General features: G+C 38.7%; 1 protein-coding gene across 2 annotated transcripts in view; it reads left to right on the top strand.

The window, feature by feature from the left end:
* The window catches only part of LOC134669553 (furin-like protease 1), a 352,565-nt gene that overhangs the window by 318,491 nt on the left and 12,380 nt on the right, over nucleotides 1-21,694 (top strand). Inside the window, exons 10-15 of one of the 2 annotated variants that reach the window (XM_063527159.1) lie at nucleotides 4,702-4,817; nucleotides 8,845-8,952; nucleotides 9,326-9,465; nucleotides 14,100-14,218; nucleotides 14,751-15,209; nucleotides 17,088-17,266. In XM_063527159.1, coding sequence (XP_063383229.1) covers nucleotides 4,702-4,817; nucleotides 8,845-8,952; nucleotides 9,326-9,465; nucleotides 14,100-14,218; nucleotides 14,751-15,209; nucleotides 17,088-17,266 — 1,121 coding nt within the window. The remainder of the gene's footprint in view (nucleotides 1-4,701; nucleotides 4,818-8,844; nucleotides 8,953-9,325; nucleotides 9,466-14,099; nucleotides 14,219-14,750; nucleotides 15,210-17,087; nucleotides 17,267-21,694) is intronic. The other variant, XM_063527160.1, reaches the window with a different exon arrangement.

Here is a 21,694-nt window from a genome sequence, read left to right as displayed (position 1 = left end):
CTTAATTGTTTGTTGGGAAGTACTTATTTACTGGTGATATAGTGGAGCTTTTTTTTTAATTAACATGTTGGTGGCAAACAACCACACCGCCCGTCTGATGGTAAGTGGTTACCGTAGCCTATGGAGGCCTGTGACGTCAGTAACAGTGATGTCGACAAATGCGACATTTGTCACGTTGGTGAAATAGGGCCCAGCAGAAGACATATCTTCTGCTGGTCTATTTTAGTGTAGTCTGTTTTAGTCCATCGACTGGCCACATGTTGAGAGACTGGCAGGTAAAATGGAGTAAGAACAAAACGGGAGGATGAACTCAAACTCACAGCGGGCCCGAACTGGAGAAGAGTGGCCCACGACAGACCCCAATGGAAAGAGCTAGAGGAGGCCTCTGCCAAGCGGCACACTGAGCTTTGAAACATACTCTAACTCAGAACAAGAGGGCTCAATAGATATGTATACGTCCCACTGCTGGGCACAGGCCTCCTCACATGCGCGAGAGGGTTTGGGTTATAGTCCCCACGCTAGCCCAATGAGGATTGGAGACTTCACATACACGACCTTTTGAATTTCTTCGCAGATGTATGCAGGTTTCCTCACGATGTTTTTCTTCACCGAAAAGCTAGTGGTAAATGTCAAATGATATTCCGTACATAAGTTCGGAAAATATTCATTGAAATAAATTTAATTTGTGTCCTCTAGTGTTGTGTTATGTATTTACAAATGGTGTTGCATTTATCACTCTCGCCAAACCTGTACCTAAAGGTCCGGTGGCTTAACTAAAATTATAAGTTACCTTTAAAGTCGTAGATAATATTTCATTACCGAGTTTCAGCATTTAATAAAACACTGCAATCTTAACTCATAAGGGCCACTTGCACTATCCAACTAACCCGGGGTTAAGCGGTTAAACCGTTAACCCAGTGTCAAATTGTATTGGTAACCATGGTAACTTAGTTTAACCCAGTTAACTCCGGGCTGCTCCGAGTTAGTCAATGGTGCAAGTGGCCCTAGGGAACTAATTCATTATTTATTTTACACAACGTCAAATTACGTACAACGTGTAATCTGGGATCGTGTTTACACGTAAACCTTACAAAGTAAACCTTCTACAAAGTACGTCTAGCTTCAGCTATCTCAAGTAGCGTGTAACGAAAGACGGTGCAAGTGAATTATTAATTTTCCAAGAAAATCATAAACTGCACTAGTTCAAGATTTACATGGCCGCTGATATAGAGGAAAATAAAGTTACTTTGCACACCTTTCAGCAACTTTCGCCGTACGTTTACTAAGTTTAGAAAATCGCAAGAATAAGGAGGAAAAACTGGGCCCTATTTAGTCGAGAAGTCTTTTACGTGCACGGTATTAGTTTAGCCTATAAGTTTTTTAATTTATTTACCTAGTTAGTTAACTTGTAAAATATGACGGTACTGAAAGAATGAATACTCAAACTCAAACCCTGCTTAAAATGTTTTGAGAGTTGAAAAAAATTAAAAGTTGAATTATTTTTTGTGCCGTCACTTCATTTCAAAGATTTGCAGCATCTTGATAGTTCACGCTTTGATATAGGTATGTTGATTGAGTCATTATTTTGTTATTATCATCAATATCATTAAACTACCTCGTCTTAAAAAGTGAAGAAATACTAACGTAAAGTACATAAACGAACTCTAACAGTATTAACTATACTGCCGCACCTGTCAACTCCTAATAACTGCAAGAAGTTCTAAGGTTACCTAAACAACCTAGTTTAATAACGTTCTGCTAACAACTATAAAGCTTATTCAGACGAAATGTAGCAACACAGGATTCGAAGTTCGACGTAGCTGCTACCGCAAAAAGCGATTAGCTGCCGAAATTGAGACGTTTCTAATGACGTAGATATTAGGTTCCTTACTTACGATAAATCGTACGCTTGTACAGTCTGACCTCATTTTCCAATTCAGGCTGCCATGAAATCTGATGCTTCAGGGCCACGCGCAAACTTAAAAAATATTGGTTGATACTACATTTAATCAATTAAAATTATATTTAAGGTCGAGACTAAGCGCCACTTGCACCATCCCCCTAACCCGGGGTAAACCGCTTAAATCGTTAACCCAGTGTCAAATTGTACTGGTAACCATGGTAACTCCAGGTTTACCCGGTTAACCCCGGGTTCTTGGGATGGTGCAAGTGGTCCTTAGAAGTAAGTAGATAAGGGCTAGAGCAATAATAAAAGTACAGAAATATATTGGCAGAGTTATCTTTTCCGGAATATCTGCCCGTTACTTCTTGATATGTATAACATATGGCGCTGAAAGCTCGGCTGTCCAAGCGCGTATGTAAGTGTTTTATTAAAAGTAACAAATAATTGTTTACGAAATTCAACATACCAAGCTGCTTGTTTGCCACCGAAGTAGTATTAAAAAAAAACCTAACTACATTTTTCCTAAACTTCTATTTGATATACGTAGGTATATCAAAAGTTAAAGCTAAAGTTGCTGAAACTGATGGTCTGACATGTTAGGATTGTTAGGTATTCTTACAACAATACAATTTAGTTAAAAGATATCATTTTTTTATACTAGTATATGTAGAATGTAAAAAATATTACCTGAGAGAATTCTGCCGAAACTCATTAAAATTGCAGCAGAATATTTCATGTGTATTTTGTAACGCCGAGGGAGTAGAAAATATCTAAAAATAAAAATGGACGATAATTACCCGAAAAATTAGAATTACGGCACTCTGTGGACCAAGTTAGCGCGCTCGGTTGGACCACAGTATAAAAACTAATGAGAGTAATGAGTCTAATGTCAGTAATTTATACCGGGTGTGGCCTGTAATATGAGCAAAGAATTAAACTGTAGGCTGTATTCCTCATACTGACCAACATTTGTTCAGCTATTTTTAAAAATAACTTGTGGTTTGATTGTTAATACACTTTAAAGTTTATTCTAAGACGCAATGTATTGCGAATTTTGTCACGTTTAAGGCGTGACAAGGAACGTCAAACGCAATGATATGGCGTGGCGATATCGTCCATTGAAGATAATATTTATTTTGTATGAAAAATAGGAAGTCTAAATACTTCATAATTTTTAAAAGTTGTTGAACAAAAGTGTCATCGTTTGAGGAGTACAATCTATGTTTTAATTATTTGCTCGTGTTACAGGCCACACCCGGTATGTATTCTATAAATAAATGATTTCATACATATCTATGGTAGTCGTTTGACTACACTTCAGACACTCAATTTATGCTATATGCTAGCTATTTTCATGTAAATTGTAGGATATCTATTTGAAGTAGAATTTGAAGGTTATTCGGTTCATTCGGTTTGTTTATTTGCCAGGCCGTCTAGACTATTTGCCATTATTATAAATATTGATTTTGCATTAATCTTACTACAAACTTTTGTTAGTACAAACTATATATAACAATATTGATTTTGCATTAATATTAGTACAAACTTTTGTTAGTACAAACTTCTATGTAAAAGTAATTATTTAAAGCCTAGTGAAAATGAAATGTTATTTGCTATTACATTCAGGCGTAGGTGCAAATGATTTTATGTTGATTGAATTTTGGGTGTGGTTTAAAACATTGTTTTAGAAATTCAAACGTAGGGATTGAGACATAGACATAATTATATTCTTTTCTAGGCAGTGGTGTAAACATTTTGAAATCTTATATAGTAACAGCACCAGTCATGGGACATTTAAGAGGGAATTTGGAGTATTTGTGATATTTCCCTAATACATGTGAATGGTCTACCGCTTAGCGTATTGAAAGATGAAAGTCCTACCCGTCTTTCATGTTTCAGGCGTGTTGTATCAAAGATACTGCAATGAGTTTCCACATACTTAACAAATTAAAACTATGCTATTTTTCTCCAGTCATGGACACCAAAGCTCCAGTAATGGGCCCCCCAGTAATGGACACTGCTCTATCAGTATAAAATATTGAAATAGGTCATCAGATCTGGTCCATGTTATCATAATATTGCATTATCATCCGATTTGCATATTTAATTACGAATACAAAATTTCAACTCAATCGGAAAACGGGAAAGTGGCTCAAACTCGGCTACCAAGATTTGACCCACACTAAAAAACGATATTAATTTATCCGAAGTCCGTGCATACCTCCTGGTTGACATATTTCGTAACTACATTTTACTTCTGTATTGTTTAAACATGAAATGATGGCATGGCAAGCATCATTATGTAAATTGCCCATTATAGGAGGTATGCAGTTTTACAGCTCCTATAATGGGATTGGGCCAAATACCACTATTTTTTTACATCTGTGGAGTCACAACATAGTATGTTGTATACCTTATCTCATGGTAAATGCAATTAACAAAACACATTCTAGTTTTCATCAAGTATTAATTAGTTAAAATTTAATAAATTAACTCATCTCTCTTAGAGAAGTTGTTAAGAATTCGTAGTGGTATTTTTTTTCAGTGACACGACAACTTTTGGGTTGACGCCAATTTCTTAAAAAACAACCAAATTTAATAAAAATTCAAACTGAAACAGCTCTAGGACTCTTATTTATGATAATATACAGGCAGTGTTTATAAACTACTTTTAGACGCTTATTTTACAGGATTTGTGGTTTTTTGTCCCATTACTGGTTCCACGCCCATCATAGGGTACACTACTATAGTTATATTTATGTGAGCTTGTTTTTATACATATTAATATTTTCCCCCAGTGGTCCGGACGGCGCGGCCAGAGCGTCTGAGCGCCGGCGGCGAGTGGCGAGTCAACGGCGTTGGTAGAAACGTGTCTCACTCGTTCGGCTACGGGCTGTTGGACGCTGCGGGCATGGTACCTACCAATACTTTTAGTAATATCATCATCATTATCATATCAGCCAGAGGACGTCTACTGCTGGACATAGGCCTCCCCCAAAGAGTGCCACAATGACCGATCTTGCGCCACCCGCACCCAGCGGACTCCCGTGACCTTTACCAGGTCGTCAGTCCACCTTGTGGGGGGCCTACCCACGCATAAACAAATAAGTAAAAAATAAATAAGTAAATAGGGTATTACAACAAAGGTAACGAAATACTACGTTATAAGTTCGGGGTGTCATATACGGCCCCGACACTATCATGGATACTGACATTACTTTGACGGAATGACGTTTTTAGTGATAGTGTAGGGAGTGTCATGAAGGAATGACGGCAAGTAATGAAGTTTATTTTAATAATTTCCGTCAGTATTGGAGTTATGTCAAAGTAATGATACTAGAAATGACATTATACTGACAGTGAATTGGTTAGAATGATGGAATCAGAAATGACAGAAAGAATGATGGACGATAATGAAGTTATTAAACATTTTTAATATTTTTGAAGAAATGTCAAAATAATGACATTATACTGATAGTGAGTGGAGCGCATCACTCTAATCCCTCATTCCGTCATTTAAAGTACTTTAGAAGAAGGTTTTATACTAACAAGAGTCATTACTGGCATTTAAATCAATAAGTGAAGTATACCTACTCTATTATCATTGCTCTAAAGTTTATTTTCACTTGACTTTTAAGAAAAAAGGAAAACATGCAGAATACGATGCACAAAGAAAATCTCTGTCCCTTTCTAAAAGTTTCCATACATGAAATAAAAATTAAAAACCTTTTATTTTATGTTGTTTACAACAATTTAATTATATTTTTACCGGGAAACGCGAAAATCTAAATTTAGTTATCTGCCTCTTTATCGTTCGAATATGCAAAAGGGAGGATGATGATGATGAAAAGTGATAGAGAGGTTAGATAACGAAACTTCGTGTTTCGCGGTAGACCCCCAGATTGTGATGGATTGTGGTAGTGGCGCCCCCTACGCAGAGTATCGAGTAATATTCCCTATTCAGGGAAATATAATAATATTACGCAATACTCTGCATAGGGGGCGCCTCTAGCACATACTGAGGGCTTACCGCGTAATTTCGTTTTCTGCCTCTTTATCACTCTTGCGTATTCGAGCGTTAGAGACTGATAACGAAATTTCGATTTTCGCATTTCGAAGTAGACCCTCTGAATTTGCTAGTGGACCCTACGCCGACTTTTGCGTAATATTCCCTTTTGCGTTTTATTTCGTGCATAGAGTTCAATATATTTTTTTAAATATGGTCAACATCCCTATTTTGTATATTCTGTATATGGCCTTATATAATAACATGTTGTAAGTATGCATCTATCCTGTAAGTAAACTCTCTGGTTTATGGCATTAATTATAAACGCGTTACTGACCTGAATTAACTATGAATAGTTTTGATCTTCTCGTTTTGGTCTTTATCTCTCATTTTGACTTATGTATTTGTAAGAAGGATAAAACATATTAACTAAATCAGGCCTGTAAAGCTTAAAAAGTTTTATGACTAATTGAGAATGAATAGTTAGTGTTTATGGTTGAATGTTCCATATAAGACTATCCCGTTCGAACTTGCTTTATGACGGACTCTTTTTTTATACCTCCTTACTTCGAACCTCCACAGATATTGTTATTACTAAACGTCAGGTCAACCGCAGAAACCCCGACTAGTTTTAATTAGCAAAATCCTAACCACTTTTTTAATAATTAATATAATTATGTACAAGTATTAGTATTTCGGATACCCCTGTGTCTTAAAGTGGGCTATAATGGTTTGTACAAAATAAAACGAAAGAACATGTACATTAAATTACAATGAAACTACACAATAAATTGAATATAAACCAATCAGTATCAGAAAACTCCAGGAACAGGCGTTTCAAGTACAAAATTAACCCAGTAGCTGGCAAAACTGCGTTATTGCGAAACGGCATACTGGGTATGGCCTCTAAAGTATATAATCATTTACCAGAAGAGTTAAAAGAGTTACACCTAAATCTATTTAAAAGAAAATTAAAGGCAGAGCTAATTGAAAAAACATACTATAAAATAGAACATTTTTTTAATGATAAATTTTAATGTAATCCTATTTAAAATAATAATTCAATAATGTATTATAACGACATGTAAGATGGAAGTCTATTTTGTATTAACTCTCTTCCTGTTTCATTATTTTTTTTTGACTATATAACATTATGCCTAATTATTTTTATTACTTATTTAAATCAGTAATAATATGCATGCACTAGATTAAGTAGTTAACTAGGTTAAACATACTCTAATTTTCACATGCCTAACGGCCGAATGTATTAAGGTTCAATATCATTATTGTAACATCTCATGTACCATATGTTCTTGTGAATAAATGACAATTCAATTCAATTCAATTCAATCCAGTAGTACTTACGGTGCACGGAAATCTCAACGCTACGACTACACATATTTCGTCGGCTAGAAGACTGGCGTCAACTAACAAACAAGTTGTTGTGTTGCTAAACAGCAACACAACAGCAACTCGCAAACGCGAGCGAGAAAATTCGAATATTGGCGAGAACTTTTAAATTTTAGCAGTGTTTTAAGCTGTTATTTTATATTTTAGCACTTTGATTCACTTTACCGGATCCGAGAGCGGATCCGGTGAATTTTGCCGGATCCGGTATCTTGAAAAATGTGCCGGATCCGGCCGGATTACCGGATCCGCCGGACCGGATTGCAATCCCTACATATCAGGTACCTTTTTTCTTAACCAAATTATACATTCTTACATAACAGAATCCAGTAGGTACAGTCAGCGTCGTATAGTAGGTAGCATCCAAAGTATTCAAATAGTTCGGTACGCCATATAATAGGTATGTATGGCGTACCGAACTATTTGAATAGGTACTTTGGATGCTACCTACTATATGATGCTGATTGTACTTTAAGAATAGTTTAATTCCCGGTTCGTGGTAAGAATAAAAAAAAATATTTGGATACATTTTTAACTACCAATCTTTCACACAGTCGCCGTACGCACGCACGAAAAGGTTGAAACAAATAAATATTCTTTTAACTATTTCTTTTTCTGCATTTTTCTGGCTCATCGGGCATAGAGTTGCCACAGTACATAGTATAATTACGACAGGTTAGAAATATTTGAATCGATGATTGAATAATGTCTTGGTTTTGTGTTCTTCAAAACGTACACTACAACATAACTAAGAACGGTTAGGAAAATAATAACTTAAAATTCCCCGTGAAAGGTAATGATGAAAATACTGATAGAAATACTGATAAGTGTGTGGGGAGATTTAGGAATGTCATGACCTGACTGGACCAAACGCTGGAGCGTCACGAAATTTCATGTCATTGCTAATGATAGTGTCGGGGCCGTAATAAGGGCCCCCCCACATCTGGCGTCTTTCGAGCGTCGACGTCTACAATTCTATGGCCGACGTCGACGCAACGTCGACGCAGCGTCGACGCAACTGCGCAGCGACGTCATTTTCCATAGCGCTGGACCGACGCCGACAGACGCCGACGCTCGAAAGACGCCAGATGTGGGGGGGCTCTAATGTGCAAGGATAGCGAGGCCGTTACGCCACTAGGCAGGTAGGTAGGTAATGTATATGTTTTAAATAAAAAATGCTCTCAAATACGACCTTGAAAGTAATAACTATCTACCTTAAAATTCAATATTCGGTGCGAAAAGAGCTGCACAGCTCAGCTACACTTTACAGGTAAAACTCACCGCGCTCGAAGCGTTATGCTTCGTAGTCTATTATAACATTTATAACTATTTAAAGAATCTTAAGTAAATATTTCTGCGCATTTTGTTGTTATTCAACGTCGCGATATCGCACTCGCATTTCAAACAAAATTTATGAAAAATCTGAAACTGGAGGTTAAAGATTTTTGACATTTCGATGTTCTGGACGATGAGGGATCAACTTACGGACACGTTTAAACAGTGTTTAACAAAAAAACGTTTAATTCAGGTCCGAATGGCGCGAAGCTGGAAAACCGTGCCGCCGCAGCGGACGTGTGAGCTCGTCGCACAAAAACCGCAACGAGCGGTGCCGCCCCGCTCCAGTGTGACGTTACAGGTATGTTCTCAGCATGTTATTCGTTAACGTTTGAAACTATCCGTCTAACCCAGCGGTCGGCAACAGGCGGCCCACCTCCCTGGGTATTATTGACAAACGACAATGTCTCGAAAGTGCGGCCCGCGTCAACTTCGTTAACTACTATGTGACCCTTTGGCTCAACTTCGTTAACTACCCTGTGGCCCTTTGGCTGCTAAAAGGTTGCCTACCGCTGGTCTATCCGTTCCGTTAATCTGTCATTTTGGTTTATTTATTTGTAACAGAAGGTTAAAACATAAATTAACTAATTCAAGTTGTAAAAAAATTAACTGGACTTAAGACCCACCTCAAAACCACATTACTTTAACATCAGCCATTGGACATTTTATCACAGTTGGACGTGAACGCGTGTCCGGGAGTCAACTACTTGGAGCACGTGCAAGCGAAGGTTTCCCTCTCCGCGGCCAGGAGGGGGGACCTGAAGATCACTCTTACGTCACCAGCGGGGACTGAGGTCACGTTACTTGCGCCGAGGTAAAATATTTATTTTATTTTTATACTAGCGTCTGCTCCTGACGGCCATGGCTTTCTCTAAGCAGAATTCGTCAAACTTTTCATTCTCCCCTTTACTTCCCTTTAGTTCTTTCTTACTAGCGTATTATGGATAGCTTTATCCATCTTTATCCACGTGATAAAATATCTGTCATTTTTTTACACCGTGGGATAGAAAGTGACGGACACTGTTTTATCACGCTGTCATGTAGACAAGAACGACCATCATATCCGTACTGAACTCCTTTGGGGATAACTTCCAGAACAAAAGGTAAGGGATATGAAAGACTACAGGATATCAATATACCTACTACTTTAAGTCACGACATATTTTTGTTATAGAAGTTTGCTTTTACCAGGATTCGAACCCGGGACCTCCTGCTGCGTAGGCAGGGTCACTACCGACTAGGCTAGGAGGCCGTTGAAACTGAATTGTTAAAGGACGGAGCTATATAAATCGCATAACTCCGTCCCTTAGCAATTCAGTTTAGGTCCTAAACAGAATCTCAATAAAAACTTCATAGCAAGGCCCCAGGGCACGACATATCCAAACATTTTATGCAATGAAAGGTCTGTGCCCAGTAGTGGGACATAACTAGACAGTAACAGGGGTGCGAAACTTCGGCCAAACTCGGCTCCGCTCTTGACTATCTTTTGCGTACACGACCACAGAAAAGATAATCACTTGAATTTTGACAACCCTAAATAGCCGAAATCATAGTGCCATACATATATTAGAAAGGGATAGCATGATTCGACCCTGAACCGCTGTCAAACTTCGGTTTTGTAGGAAGTTTCCTTTTTGTACGGCAGTACTACTATTTATTATATGACACTAATGTGGAATGAGTAAGTATGTGTTAAAGCTTTTAAATGTTTGCGTCTAGCTAGATGATTACATTTTCTCAAATCAATACTCGCGAATAATGCCCAAATGTACAAGACTAGATGGTTATTTACGATCCAAATCCCTGCATTGCGTCGTTTTATTTATCAAGCAAATATCCTCAATCGAACTGTTTACTCAACAGAAATCCAATTAAAACATACGCAAATCGGCAATTTCTAAATGCTTTTATGCGAACCACTTTTGTCTCAGATCAAATCTTTGTTGTTGTTTACTTAAATACAATCGATGTACTTCGCCCACGCCTTTTTCTTATTGGGAGGAAAATCCGTTATGGATACCTCCGCACCGCAGGGACAGCGCGGAGGTTATGTCGGACTTCCACCGATTAAAAACCTCCCAGTAGTCCGCCTCAGCGCATTTCGGACGGCTCTTGGATCTCCAGTAAACGCGCCAGTGCCGTCCTAGCGCTATGCCCCTTTGAGGGTCCCCTCTTTTTTTTTGTCGCAGTCCCTAGCTGCGACCGTCTCCGACCCCGAGGACCCCTTTTAGTCGCCTTTTACGACAGGCAGGGGATACCGTAGCCGTATTCGTACGCCCGGGCTACAGGGCGCAACGGCGACTTATTATCGTCGCCGTCTCTTCCTCCTAGCAGGATCGGAACGCTCGGGAGTTCGCGCTCAGCAATCTCCTTTTGGACCATGACCGTCTCACAAAAGGTGACAGCAGCTACGCCACTGATGGCTTATAATATAGTTATTTGTTTTACAAGGGGACAAAGTTGTTGATTAACCGCTCGTGCTAATATTCATATCTTGAGCGTTTCGAGGGTTTCAAAGCACGAGGGTTAAACAAAATTTGCCCCCGAGTGAAACACAAAAATTTTCAGCACACCAACCCGAAGCACATATTAAATGTAAAATATCAAACCAAATCAAAAACCCAAATGAATGTTATTAAATATTTATCATCCAAAATCATCATTTAAAAGTCAATTCTACCAGCAAACATAAGAAAACAACTCAAAATTTGCATTTGATTACTTTGCCTCACATGTGAATCAAATGCAACTTTGCTATGAGTTTTTGAAGTGCAAAGTAAGCCTTTCCGAGCTGGTGTGTTGAAAAATACATTTCTTCAGAACGCTCGCTCAACTAATCAACTCTCTATTTGCAACTGAAATTATCCTTATCAAACTTAGCTTTGACCAGACTTCAAAGTCCCCAAAACTCGTGAAATGTACAAACTGTAATTCCCCTAAGTCCTAAAAGCCTGGAGCGTGAAATGTGTAATTAGTCTTTGAAGATGTGTAACTGTCAGAACGTGAACAAAGGTTTATGTTAGTTCAGTGGGAAGTTGGCAAACTAAATGCGCTTAATTAGCCCAAAGTCTCAATCCTACAATTACTGCTATTGCCTATAGGTAAGGAAATTTTACCGATTTTCAATCTTCGTAAAAAGTGCGTCTCACGACTTTTTACCTAACTGCCAGAGGATAGTTATGTTTTTAGGCGTTTTTACTTTAGTATGGCCTTTTCATTATATTCATCTTAGTAGTGGGAGTCTATTTTCAAACAAAAACGTCACTTTTGACACTGACAGATCCGATCCATATCGAATCGAGATGTAATTTTTGTTGTTTATTCAAATTCGAATCAGGCCGATAGGCTCTATTAAAATTTATTGCAAAGCCTATACGGATCTTACTCAAATATCTGTCTCTGTAACTAGGGCGCGGGAATCACAAAGCTAGTCGTGGACCTTACGCAGTTTTATATTTGTTTTTACCTCGATTCTGTTACAAAGAAACTCAATTATCTACAAATGTTGTCTTACATTGAGACGACCCAAACTCTAAGGGCCAAAACACGAGTTACACAATGCGACGACTTACCGCCAAAAATTTTGCTGCTTAGACTGTGCAATAAATTGACCATTTTTAAAATACTCAACCGTCGCTATGATATCATTTACCAGTGTCAAAATTGACGTTTCTGGTTAAAAAATATCACTCTTCAAAAACAAATCCATAGAAAACCCAGATCAAATTCATAACCAGTTATTACAATCAGAAACCGCTTGCCGTTAGTTTTTTTTGTATGATTGAGTATCAAAGTTAAAGCCCGTCTATTACCGTAACAAGTCGCATCGGCCTCGTTACGGCATCGTATCGTGTAATACGTTCTCGGCCTAATTTGGGGTCAGAAAGAAACAAAACAAAAGGCAGGCATCGATGTTAACATTGTTTCTGTTTTCGAAACTTTGTCAATGAGGCACGCCCTTGCGCCTTAAACTTGTAGTATGAGAAACAGAGGGCCTGCCGCGAACCACGTTCGACGTTTTGCCTCTCTGTCGGACTTGTAAATTCGTACGTAAGTGTGATAGGGAGGCAACACGTCGGACGTGGTTTGCGGTAGGCCCTCAGAGATCGACAGAGAAATCTCTCACCAAACGGATAATTGCGGATCGAAATTCAATTAGAATTTGCTGGACATTGTATTACAGCAACTTTGTTTTAGAAAGATTAGTATTAGAAACTTTGATAGCGCGATATAGAAATTCATATAAATTTTAAACAGATCACTAGCGCCATCCCATTTAAAACGATTATCATCTATTGATGAGTACCGTTATTTCTTTCTTTCCATCGGTTTACGCGGTTTAGCGAGCGCGAGGAAAAGCACCCACGAGATGGTCTGATGTTGTGATGAGGGTGGTTGGCGGCAGTGCAGTGAGTGACCCATATGGCCTATGATCGCACACTGTGGAGACGAAGCATACATGGTCGCGATCCTCAGCAATGAGGGACCGAGAAAGAACATCGGTTTACGCCGTCGTTAATATTTAAAATTATAGTAGTTCATTTGTCTCATTCCTTAAGACATATGTGTTTATTAAAAATACCTAAACGAAACTTATTTTAAACTAACAAAGGCAGGCTAAGTTATATTAATAAAGGGTATAAAGCTCCAACAGGAATGTTAGTCTAGTACTTACATATAAATTGCTTAACTTAGCTGCTGCACTACAAGTTAGAGGGAAGTTGAGACAGCAGTATTTATAGGTTATAAAGCTTAGGCAAAGCCCGAAGTTAGTTTTGTTACAGTGGTAATTATATGAAACTACTCGCATCTCCAACGCTCACCCATTAACAACTTTTCCCAAGCCGGTTGAGGGTAGGTAGTTATCAGTGGCGGCGCGTCCATAAAAGCCGATTCCCACCGGCTTGCCTGTTTCTGGACGTTTGAGCAGAGTTGTAAAGGAAATAGGTAAATTAGCCTCGGCTTGCCTACGCATATGTTTGACGCGCCGCCACTAGCAGGTATAGTCCGCGGAACTGTCCATACAGGTCGCGTAGCCAACATGCCAATCGCTTACGCTTCGTAGCGATCAAAACGCAACTGTCACTGTCGCACTAATATGAAAGAGTTATAGAGAGACACAAAGCATTTCGTTGTAGAAGCGATAGCGATTGTAACCTTGGCTAGGCCGGCTGTTTTGACACGTGTTTGACCAGTGGGTCTTAACTCTCAATCCGAGGATCATTCGTAGTCCCTAGGAGTACCTGAAGCGTCGACAACCTTTTATTGATTTTATTAGACAGGTAAATCTAAAGTTCCAAATTGTTGGTGGTCTCTGGCAAAAAATATTTGCGTTTTCTACATATGATTTTCACTTGACTAAGCCTCCAGAAGAAATGGCTCGCTTTTATGCCTCTGTGTGATCTACAATCCAGATTCAATGTATTAATTGTATAATTTTTCCTGCAGGGCACACGACTCGTCCCGCGCCGGGTTCACATCATGGCCGTTCATGTCCGTACACATGTGGGGGGAGAACCCCATCGGTGTCTGGCAGCTCGAGGTCTCTAACGAGGGACGATATATGGGTAAGCAGAACTTTTTACTAACAATCCGTTTTGTACTTGGGACACGCAGAATTCTGAAGTCATTTGTCTGAGAGTATATTTTTTCGAAATTGGGAATATCGTTTTCCGCTAATTTAAGATAAGTTTGGATTAGATTAGGGCAATTAACAGAAAACTCGTCGACACATTGTCCATTGAATATCTGAACGAAAATATCTGTGTGCACACTGTGCAGTGTGCACGTCACATCTTGTATATAGCTCGATATGATAGAGTATAACTCAGAAAATCATAGGTGTCATTGGTTTAATTTCAATATTTCATTGTCATCAGCTTTAGTAAATCTACAGATCTAGAATGACGCTTAGGTACTGTACATTTGTCAGCAAATCAATAATTTGGGTATTATACTTATTCTGTAAAGTCCCTCAGCGAAATATGGTTTTCTGGATATTAAGATAAGTGATGCTTTCAGACAAATTATTTCTGAATTATGTAGTAATTTCTTACACACTTGTGATTAACGTGGTCATGTAACATTTATGAACCCCAGGCAGAGCGACGTTACAAGACTGGTCATTAATTTTATACGGCACGACTCAGCCCGCCACCAAAAACGATCCCATACCCTTCCGGAACCCTCTAGTGCGCAAAAAGAGCAACGCAACTCGACCCGTCGTGGTCCAAACGAAGAAAAACAATAGAGGGAAACCTGTCCCTGTACTTCCTACTTATACGGTCGGAGTAGTAAAAGGGAAAAGGAAAAAGAATAAGAACTCAAAGAACTCAAATAGGAACTCGCAGAAGTCTAAACAGATTCGCCCAGCGACGCAGTCAGCCGCGGACAGTTCCACGGCGCGAGCAGCGACATCTTCAGCGCCAGATTTGAGCTTAAACCTGCAAGGGGATTTAGGGGATCCGCTGGCGGACGCCAGAGGGCGCAAGATGACGAGTCTGTTCGAGCACAATCCGAAAATCCAGCTGATTTATCCGGCGTCGCTGCAAGCTAACGGTACACAGCATGTCGCGATTCGTTTTGCCGTTTTATTTTCTGACGCTAGTTTGAGCCTGGCAGTGTGTTGTGATTGCGAGAAGAGCGCGGGTGGGTTATGTTCTAGCACGAACCAGCATTCTCCGTACCAGTAGTCTCCATTATATATTATCCTCTCTAGATATAAACATTATAGAAATTATTTTTACCTACGTAGTTTGATGTATATTAACCACAGAGGCCCTTCGTTAGATTTATCCGATTTTTAAATTATTTAATTTAAGACCTAGGCGCTTTAAAAAAAATTGTAAGGAATTCGCTTTTCTTCCATATAATAATCAAAAACCTAAACAAAGTCGAGAGGAGTCTAAACGAAGGGTAATAGCTATGGTTAATGCACAATAAATTGTGTAAAAATATTTTTCCATAATGTCAATATCCTGGGAGCCTTAACGTTGGTTTGTCTGACACACGCCCGCGCTCGCCTAGTTGTTCGAAAGACCCGTGCCGTGCGCGCTGCGCGCCAATCACATTTGTTCCAGCGCTCTTTGCATGTCGGGTTTGTATTGTTTAAACTTTATTTTGTAGCCAATGTTGATTTCCATACTTCGTTTCAGTGATTTTTAGATATTATTTAAATTATAATGCATTAAGCTAGTTTGTTTTAATGTGGTTTATCTTATTTGCATAAAAGTCTTTTGTTTTGCAGTGTTTTTTAGTTTGTAGCTCATGTTAATGTATTTATGTTGTATAATTGTAGCTGTAGCACTAATTTAAAGCATCGTTGTGTATCTGCAAAGCATTGCTTTTACCATAGCTTCCTTAAATTTGTATTAGGTATTTATGTACATATCAAAAACAACCTTTTTTAAATTAGAAATATTAGTATAACCAGAGATATACGTATAACTAAATTCTGAATTATTCAATATATAGGTAACATTTACTGAAGCTACAAGTTTTCGTCTCTTTTCTAACAACCATATTTGTTACAAAAAGAGGCCAACAGCGAATTTGTATCTTTATAAAACGGCCCTGGAAGCCTTATGTTGCCTTTTGATAATATTTTTGCATGTCATAAGATATCCTTCATACACTTTGTTTCCTACTCAAAAGAAAGTAAACATTGCCACGGAAATTGAATTTCCTAAGCAAGCATTCTCACTTTTCTTCACAATGGCCCACAAACATTGTCTACCTATAAGTATATGATAGTGGTATAGTGCTGGATAAAATATCCAATCCTGTTCTAAAACTCTAGTACATAAAGCTCAACTTAAAATTTGTTATTAGGTTGTTGGTCCCACAAAGTATCTGTACCTATAAGTCTGGAACCATTATTTCATTTATATATTGTTATAGTATGTATATTAATAAATTATAAACTTAAGAGAAGTGGCTAACGTCCTGATGACCATTAGACTTAGATTTTTTTAGTGTATCATGCTTTTCAGTTTATAATTGGCATACTTACGTAATGAAAACTGCTTGTGTCCCAAATCCTAAAGAAACTCTTGACAGCGCAATTAATATTATTTACCACACAGAATAACTCCATCTATCGCTACACCCAAAAACTGAATCACTGAGTCACGGTCTGAACTCCTAGTGAGAATCATCTTTGGATGTAGGCTAAATTTATCATTTTGCAATCTTAACTGTGTATGTTATTGGCCTGTATATGTTTCATAGTCTAAGAAAACATGGTCTTCTCTTCCCAGAGTGACACAAACCTACGTCACAATAGCATTGCCACTTTATATAGCGCTGTCGCATGATGACGTAGGCTTGTGTCAGTCACGTGGAAGAGAGTACCAGGCGAAGTATATTATTATACCATATGCTTTTTCACTGATAAATAAAATAAAGTATTATTCAAATGTATTACCTACTCCGCAGCGGGCCCGCTCTCCCAGTGGGAGCTCATCTTCTACGGCACAGAGACGCCGGCCCAAGAAGACGACGTGTCCCTGGACGCGCAGAAGGCCGGGACCTGGAACGCGAGGGACCCTGAGCCAGTCGACGAGGTCCGGCAGAACGATATAGAGTTCCCGCCGGCTTGGCATGACTCGCATTCGGTAAGATTTCTCTAACTGTAAGCTGAATTAAATAGAGGTAGGACCCGGGTATGTCCTTAAACTACGTCCAGGACCCGGGTATGTCCTTAAACTACGTCCAAGACCACCGGTGGACGGGCAGCAGCGTCCCGGTGTACTCGACTGCGATCGCCAACCCGCCTGCCAAGCGTGGCGATTATGGCATTCACCCCCCAAAAAAGGGGGAGGCCTATGTTCAGCAGTGGACGTCTTATGGCTGAGATGATGATGATGATGAAGATGATGATGATGATGATGAAGCTGAAATAAATGTCATATACGAAAGAAAAAGTAACTAAAGCCTCAAATGCCCAGGGCTGGAATCGAACTACTAACTGCCCGATTCGAACTTTGTGATACGTCAGTTAAGATCTAGAAACGATATGGATTAGATGTGAGTGAGAAAAGTGACGTTTTTGTTTGAAGACACGTCACCTTTGACACTGACATATCTAATCCATATCGTTCCAACTTCGAATCAGGTCGTAAGAGTATAGTATATACAACTACCACAACACAAGCCTTCTTGAGCTTACCGTGGTGTTAGTCAATTTTATGTAAAAATATCCTATAATATTTATTTATTTAATTTAACTAGCGACCCGCCCCGGCTTCGCACGGGTTACACAAAACCTTAAAAAATTATACACCTAAACCTTCCTCAAAAATTACGTACTCTCTTTATATTTAATGAATTACCGTTCAGTAGTTTTTGAGTTTATAAGATACGTACATAGGCAGACGCGGCGGGGGTCTTTGTTTTATAAGCTGTAGTGATATATAACCGCTTCCCAGATTCCGATTTTAAATAAGTACTTAGACTAGGAAAAATTACGTTTAGTTAGGAAATAATTGTCTCCTGTTTACTTTACCCTTACATAAGTAGTTGAAATTACAAAAGTACCTACCTACCGAATCGTAATTATTTTACAGTTTCTAAATAAGAACTATAGATATACTGAGTACATTACACAACTACTTCCCATCCTACACGTGAAAAAGCAATCTTTCTGAACAAACTGTTATCCAGACACCGTTCAATTTAATAAAACATGCTAATATGTGTAGGTATGTAAACTCAATTAGCGACTGCAGTGCGCACTTCAACTCTAAAATAAAACAGAATTTCGAAATTCCAATATTTCCGACATCACTTTCACGGTGCAAGTATTCTGTCCGTCCGTAGTTTAAAATTCCCGTGCAAGAACATATTGGCCCAATCAACGACGTTCCAGCGCTCTAAATTCGAGTTCAAAAAGAACCTTCCATTCCTGCCTTTGTCCTCTTTTTGGGGTCCGTAGAGATGTTACGGAATGTGCATGGGAATGTTCTAGGCTCAAGGGAATATTTGGGAATGTTTAAGTTCCGGCTCGTGTTGCAATCACCAAAAAGGTTGCCATTGATAACAAAGTACCTAAACGAACTAAAATGTATTTTTACTGTGACTGCTACTGAAAAAAAGTACCTTATGATAATCGTTCAATTCTAAATTTAGTTATAAAAATATATTAAAAGAAGACAAAAGCATTTTGTCATCTAACTTTAAACTTAAAATTAAAATAAGTTTTGTCGTCATGATTTTGGGCGAGGATCTGGCAGGCCCAGTCGGAGATGCGATGGCGGGATGACCTGGACGCATATCTCAACGGCTGGCCGGAAATTGCTCAAAACCGAGACGGATGGAAATCGAGGGTCCCTTTGCCCAGCAGTGGGACACCATATAGGCTAGTAATAATAATAGTTTTCCCTAGTGTGTGACATATTCCCGGGAACAGGTAAATATGCCCCGCATAATTCCCGCGCAACACGAAATAGGTAAATAATTACCGCCTCTAGTAATTTGTTCCGAAAGGTCAGCAATATTTCTTTCAGGCCAATTGTAACTGCTGTAATTTACACGAAATGTGTTTCGACAATTGCTGGCATCGCTGCGAAGGTGTCAGTTCAACGGGGGTGCTCGTTTTTTTTATAAATGCTGCCCGATTCGAACTTTAAGATACGTCAATTAATAGATCTAGAAACGATATGGATTAGATGTGTCAGTGTCAAAAGTGACGTTTTTGTTTGAAGAAACCACAACTCACGTATTCTCACTGTTTGTACCTCTCGCGTTGAATGATGGTTCCTATTTTAACAGTTACTTTAAAGGCCTGTGCACACCGGCTGCGTGTGCGTGACATGCACGTGCAGCGTTGTAGTATACAGATCGTTATGAGAGACGTCATACCGCTTGCGTGACGTGTGCGTGTGCGGCTCCAACATTTTAGCGCACGCACACGCGCACGTCACGCACACGCAAGCCGGTGTGGCTCGGCCTTAAGTGTCTTTTGGTTGGGCTTCATTTAAAAAATCATATTACCTACATTCCAATGTAGTTAACTTCAAAAACTACAAACATTTTACGTTACAGTTGCTCCATATAAAACTGTACTACCATGGACGCGAGAGGTATATCAAAACCAATATTAATTATCTGCCGTATTCGAACTTCAAGATATTCACAAGAGACGACACGTACTAGATACGTTATAGTTTAGATATCAACTAGTTCTCTTTTGCAGCGCAATTCGGGCAACTATCACTGTCACTATTACGTTAGATAAAGTAAGATATCTATTAGATGTGAATTGGATCTCTAAGTCATATCCTGTGGAAATCGTTCAAGAGTATCTCCAGAATCGCGCAAATGTCAAATTTGACAGGTTAGATCTTAAACATATCGTTATCGTATCTTGGTGATGTCTAAAAGATATCTAATAGATGTTTATTTCAAAATTTGAATCGGGCCCTCTGTCAAACATCGGTACTTTCAGTTATTGTATTATTACATAACATGCATTTACCGTTTCTCTTCGTAACGGGCAATTTTCTGGACAGGAAATGGTCTTTTCTCTTGTTATTAAGTAGAACATACACGCTTAAGTACATTAAACTCTTCTGTTTATTATAACAGAGTTGAGTGCACAGACACAAACCCAGAGACATATTTTTAGGTAGACCGTACAAATGCACTTGCTTCGCGCACATTGTGTTGGTTCTCTTTAAACAATTGAGTCAATAAACTCCTTAGTCCGACTTGCACCATTCCACTAACCCTGGGTTAAGCAGTTAAACTGTTAACCCAGTATCAAATTATACTGGTAACCATGGTAACTCCAGGTTTAACCGGTTAACCCCGGGTTAGTGGAATGGTGCAAGTGGTCCTTACAGATAAAAATGCCCCTGATGTGACACATCAGATCTCCAAAAAATATTTAAGTTTCAGCGAATAATTATTACATCAAGGTTTTTGGTAAAGGTATAATATTAATAAAATTAACATGAAGCTCCATACAGATTTGATACACAATATATGGGAAGACGTTAGTGCTGTCCGACTGTCCGTATCATCTGTCTGTCTGTCGATTTTGTTGTAATATTTTAATGGTATTATTTTGACACCATGCTTCACGTTTACTCATATTTTTCGTATTCCTGATCTTAACATTATGTCATGCGTATGGCACATACCTTAAGAATGAGAAAAAGATAAGATGATTAGAGTATCCTACAATCGTCGTATTTATGGTACCATGCTCATGCTGGTCTATTGACATACATGTCTGTGACAGACGCAAACACTCAGCATTAATGCTCTTAGACGTGGGAAAAATATCTTGGATTACTTTCCGTGACACTTATGTACCTATTACAGAGGATCTTGTGATACACATCACTCATGGACCAAAGGAAGGAGAATTATTATGGGCGTGAAAATAAAACACATGGCACTTTCTCACTCTAGATAGAGTTTTTCTGAAGGCCCTCATAAGGTTTCTTCTAAGTGAAGCTTTCCAAAAACCGCGGTGTAGTTGCGACCACGAGCTACGTTTAAAATTAAATACATATAAGCTTCTGTATCGTCTTCGTAACATAATTTGTTTGCATATAAGCGCTATCCCCAATTAGCCGTCTCTCCTTATAGTACCTTTGCCGATATTGTTAACTGTCGGTGGACCTTATTACAAAGGCATAAGGTCCACCGATGGACAGTTAATGAGTGTTGCTGTTTGTACTGAGAAACGAAGTTTAAAAAAATACTCAATACAATTCAAATATACTTTATTCATGTAGGCCTAGAAAAAAGCACTTATGAATGGTTGTTAATAAATATATAATTATTATCTTAAGATAAATATCAGAGCAATACTGACAGTGAGTGAGCTTCCGTTGTCTTAAGTCTTAGTATCAAAGAATATAATACTCACTTTAGTATGGTCGAGTTCACACTATCCAACGTTCCAAAATATATTTACAAGCTTCTAAGACACTGACAATAAAGTCGTGTAAAAATGCATATTTTTGGAACGTTGGCTTGTAGAGATGTGTGTAAGTAAAATGTCAAATGCTATGGAACTTGTTAACTATGTA

This window comes from Cydia fagiglandana, chromosome 12 (genome assembly GCF_963556715.1).
Source record: "Cydia fagiglandana chromosome 12, ilCydFagi1.1, whole genome shotgun sequence".
Classification (NCBI taxonomy): Eukaryota; Metazoa; Arthropoda; class Insecta; order Lepidoptera; family Tortricidae; genus Cydia; species Cydia fagiglandana.
Note: the sequence above shows the minus strand (reverse complement) of the source record. Positions and strands in the feature narration are given on the sequence as shown.